Raw genomic sequence first — 4,659 nt, forward strand, 5'->3', positions numbered from 1 at the left:
CTCTGTTCCCTTCTTAAATATATTTTGTTAATATTTACATATATTAGATTTTTCTTTTTAACATATACATCTCTCATATTACAATGAAATAATAGTACGTGATATACTAATGGTTATGAGTTGTTGGGAAGATTTTTCACCAAACCTTGCTGATTCTCTCATCTAAAAATAACTCTTTAATCTATTTTGACAAATTAATATTTATTCTTTTACGTAAACAAATAAAGAAAGACATTGAAATAGTAGGTGTTTTTGGTAGTGTAAATAATCTTCATGGCGTCCACGTATACAGGACCAAGTAAAAAACGTGTTAAAATAAAAAACGCAAAGTTGTGTGTCAACCAAGAATCATAAAATAATAAAAATCTTGACTCTCTTCCCTAATCTCATAAGGAATCTCTCTATTTCACACTCTCATTCACTGCTACACCTTCTCAATACCCACTTTTATCCCAAACAAAGCAAAACAAAAAAGAGTTTAAGTTCATTTATTATTGATATGTCGACGATCAATATTAATTATACAAGTAACTAAAAAACTTATTTACTCAACCATTTATTGAAACGTTATTTTCCAACTTAAATATTATTATTTATCGCAATGATTGTTAATCGGTTGTATTATTAACCTTTGTTTCGTTAAAACACAAAAAAAAAAAAAAAATACAGTGTACCATAAATAATGTATATTCCGTTTAGGATTATTTAATTTGTATAATTAGTCATGATTAACCAAAAAGCATACCCAATATTAAAAAATTAATAAAAACCATACCGGCTCCCATTTGTCATTGTGCTTTATTTTGCTTCTTATTATAATAAACAAATAAGGACATAAAGTGTAATTATTTTATGATTTAAATATATTTTTAGGTAGGTATATATTACAAAATTTAATTTTAGTTTCCATGATTTTTATTAATGAAACTTTGTTTTAATGTTGGCAAGTTATAAGTTTAAGAACAAAATTTAAATCCGTATTTTAATTTATAGAGGCTAGATAATAATAAACTAGTAATTTTTATCACCATTAGTTTTTTTAATAAAGATATATTTAAATATGAACTGAAACTCTAATTTAAAAAACAATAACTTTAATTATGATATATTTTTCAGCCATTAATAATTTATTTTGAAAAAAAATATTAAAATTTAATTTAAAGATAAGGCAAAGAGGATAAATTAAGAACGATGTGTGTTACTAAAAGATTAAGTTTCCTATACACGACTGATAATTATATCTTATGATGTGTCAACATTTGATACGTAAAATTATTTCATATCCCTTCTTAAAGAAATATTATTTATTTATTTAGTTTAAAATATTTTCAACAACAACATATAATAATTTCAGATTTTAGAAGATCAAAATTGAAGAAAAATATTTTAGTAAACTAAAACCAAAATTTAATCATAAATTGTTGATTTTAAATTTGATTAAAGAAAAAGCTAAAAACAGATATTTTGTATTTAAAGTATAGTGATTGTTTTAATTTTAAAATTTTATAAGAAAAAGGATACGTCCAATCATATGGACCACGTGGGAACGGTGAGATGAGTTCTATTATTCTTTTCTGTTTTTTCCTTCTGGGTTATTTAGTATTTATCCACAATTGTGTATATATAAAAGAAAACTTTAATTTTGGTAAAAAATGAAATGATTATTCATCATCCCATAGTTTAATTTTTGTTTATTAAATAAAAAAATTAAAAAAGTGCAAAATTAGTCAAATATAAGGAATGCATTAAAATAAATTAAGGTAAGGTTAAGAAGACGTACCTTTATCCGAATATCGTCTTCAAAGTTGAAATCAAAGATGGGTTCTGAGAATGTTGAGAATCCTACGTCATTGCAGACGCAAAAAGTGCAAGATTAACACTTTTTAAATCCCCAAACCATTCCACCGTATCAGCATCCACTTCACTCCACACAGCACCACTCTCACTCCCTCACAATGTTGCCACCTGCTGGAACCGTCGTCTTCAACACAGTCGGAAGGACCCAATACGGTTTCGACGTTTTCACCGTCGACCTTCGCCACCACCACCCTCCACCCCACGCCGCCTCAGACCACCGCCTCACTGATGGTCTTTCAATTAACTTCAACGCGCAATTCATTAGTCACCGAAACGACGTCGTCTTCGTCTCCGAACGAACTGGGTCGCCCCGTTTCTATATTACTCGACCCGATAATAAACCCCAGCCTCTACCATTTCTTCCCAACGCCCTTTTCCTCGATCGCCCCATTATCAGAAACGGAAACCTCTACTTCGTTTCCACGCACGACCAACGAGATGAAGTTTTCACCAGCTGGAGCGCCGTTTACTCCTCCGCTCTCGAGGAGGGCGCCACCGCCACAGTCACGAGACTCACCCCGCCCGGCGAGGTGGACTACAGCCCTGCCGTGTCCCTTACCGGGAAATTCCTCGCCGTCGCATCTTATCGGTCTCGCCGGTGGCAGACCAACGATTTCCGCGAACTCCAAACGGAGATCGTCGTTTTCCCCGAGGCCGACCCTGGAAAACGAGTCACTGTGAGCGAACGCGGGGGCTGGCCAACGTGGTCGGGAGATTCAACGATTTTCTTCCACAAAATCGCCGAAGATGGATGGTGGAGTATCTTCTGCGTCAATTTAACCGATTCGGATGATCTATCTGTATCGGAAAACTCGCACTCGCCAATTCGCGTGACGCCGCCGGGGTTGCACTGTTTTACTCCGGCAGCTTTCCACGACGGGAAGCGCATTGCAGTCGCAACTCGCAGGAAAGAGACCGGGTTCCGGCACGTCGAGGTTTTCGATATCGAAACGCAAACGTTCGAACGAATCACCGGAGATATAAATCCTAATTTCCACCACTACAACCCGTTCGTCTCGTTGGACTCTCGCCACCTCGGGTACCACCGATTCAGAGGCGAGTCAACTCAGGGCGAGTTAACCTACCCGCACCTCGATAAAGTTCTCTCTCCGGTTAATGATTTACAGTTACTCAGACTTAACGGTTCGTTTCCTAGCTTCTCCCCCGACGGCGATTTCATCGCTTTCAATCACAGCTTCGATCTTACGGGCGGAGTTAAAATCATTAGATCAAACGGTTCTAAACGCTGGACTTTACTCAAAGGGCGAACGTGCTTTCACAACGCGTGGAGCCCAACGGAAAAGAACGTGATATACACCTCCATCGGTCCAATCTTCGAGTCCGTTTCCAAAACGGTTCAAATCGCACGTATCGAATTCGACCCAGTTCATTTAACAAACGACCGTGAAGAGGTTCCGTTTAAGCTAACGATTCTCACGAGAGAGGAGACGGGGAACAACGCGTTTCCCTCGTGCTCCCCTGACGGGAAGAGTGTGGTGTTCCGGTCAGGGAGGTCGGGGCATAAGAATCTGTACATAGTTGACGGCGTTGAGGGGGAGTTCAACGGCGGGTTACGGAGGTTGACGGAGGGGGCGTGGATCGATACGATGCCGTGCTGGTCACCGAAAGGGGATTGGATAGCGTTTTCGTCGAACAGGCATGAGGCGCAGAACAGTGAGGTGTTTGGGATTTATTTGGTGAGACCAGATGGGAGTGGGTTGCGGAGGGTGGAGGTGGCTAAAGGGGTGGAGGGTAAGAGGGAGAGGTTGAATCACGTGTGCTTCAGTGGCGACGGAGAGTGGCTGCTGTTCACGGCGAACTTGGGTGGCGTGACCGCGGAGCCGATTGGGTTGCCGAACCAGTTTCAGCCGTATGGGGATCTGTACGTGGTGAGAGTGGATGGGAGTGGGTTGAGGAGGCTGACGTGTAATGCCTATGAGAATGGAACGCCCACGTGGCACCATGGGGATTTGGTCTTGTGTGGTGGAAGTCATGGTGAAGATTGGGATAAGTTGAAGGGCGAGTTTGCAGAACCACTTTGGATAACGTGTGACCTTTGATTTCTTCACCTATGTTTACCATTTTTCTGCTGTATTGTAATGTTAATTTTCATGCCATTGGCAAATAAATTTGGGTTTCTTTCTCTTGGGATCGCAATGAGAATTTATCTCTTTGCCCTTACTTTGAACTCAACGTGAGTAAACAACATTTGACTATCACATAATGATATTGCATTGCATACTGTATAAGTTGTATGAGGCTCAGCTAACATCATCTTCTGCATAACATGCGTGTGAGATTATGGCTGTGTTGATGGTGCACGATGACAGATATTGAAGATAACACAATTATTACGTTCAAAAGAAAGGAATATAATTATGTATATAACTATAATAGTTATGTAACTCTTTCAAACACAATAATCAATTATGTTTTTCTGTCCATTGATTTTGCATAAATTATTTGAAATATATGTGTCTATTATTAGTACGACTGATATATGTAAATATTGTAAATGTTTTTTTTTTCTTTTATTAATTTAAATTAAATGTGTACATCGATTAGTTTTATTGTTCCTACCTTAAATATGTTAAAATAAAATAAATTGATTTACAATTACAATTTTTTCATAAAATTTAATTCTTAATTCTCTTTTTTCTTTTCATTGTCAATTTCTTTCGATAATTTCAGTCGTATTTCTTTTATATTCCACAACACATACATCAATCACATGTGTAAGCTATTTTCATCGGTTATAAAACAGACGTCAATGGTCTAAAATCGACGAAAAGGGATGATGGC

At 37.6% G+C, this 4,659-nt stretch overlaps 1 protein-coding gene across 1 annotated transcript; it reads left to right on the plus strand.

Annotated features, from left to right (window-relative positions):
• The first annotated feature begins 1,848 nt into the window (after positions 1-1,848).
• On the plus strand, positions 1,849-4,000 carry LOC114173739 (tolB protein-like protein). The gene has a single exon (XM_028058321.2). The coding sequence runs from the start codon at positions 1,956-1,958 to the stop codon at positions 3,915-3,917; it is 1,962 nt and encodes a 653-aa protein (XP_027914122.1). The 5' UTR covers positions 1,849-1,955; the 3' UTR covers positions 3,918-4,000.
• Positions 4,001-4,659: the final 659 nt, after the last annotated feature.

This window comes from Vigna unguiculata, chromosome 2, assembly GCF_037176805.1.
Source record: "Vigna unguiculata cultivar grain cowpea cultivar isolate G323 ecotype 2 chromosome 2, ASM3717680v1, whole genome shotgun sequence".
Classification (NCBI taxonomy): domain Eukaryota; kingdom Viridiplantae; phylum Streptophyta; class Magnoliopsida; order Fabales; family Fabaceae; genus Vigna; species Vigna unguiculata.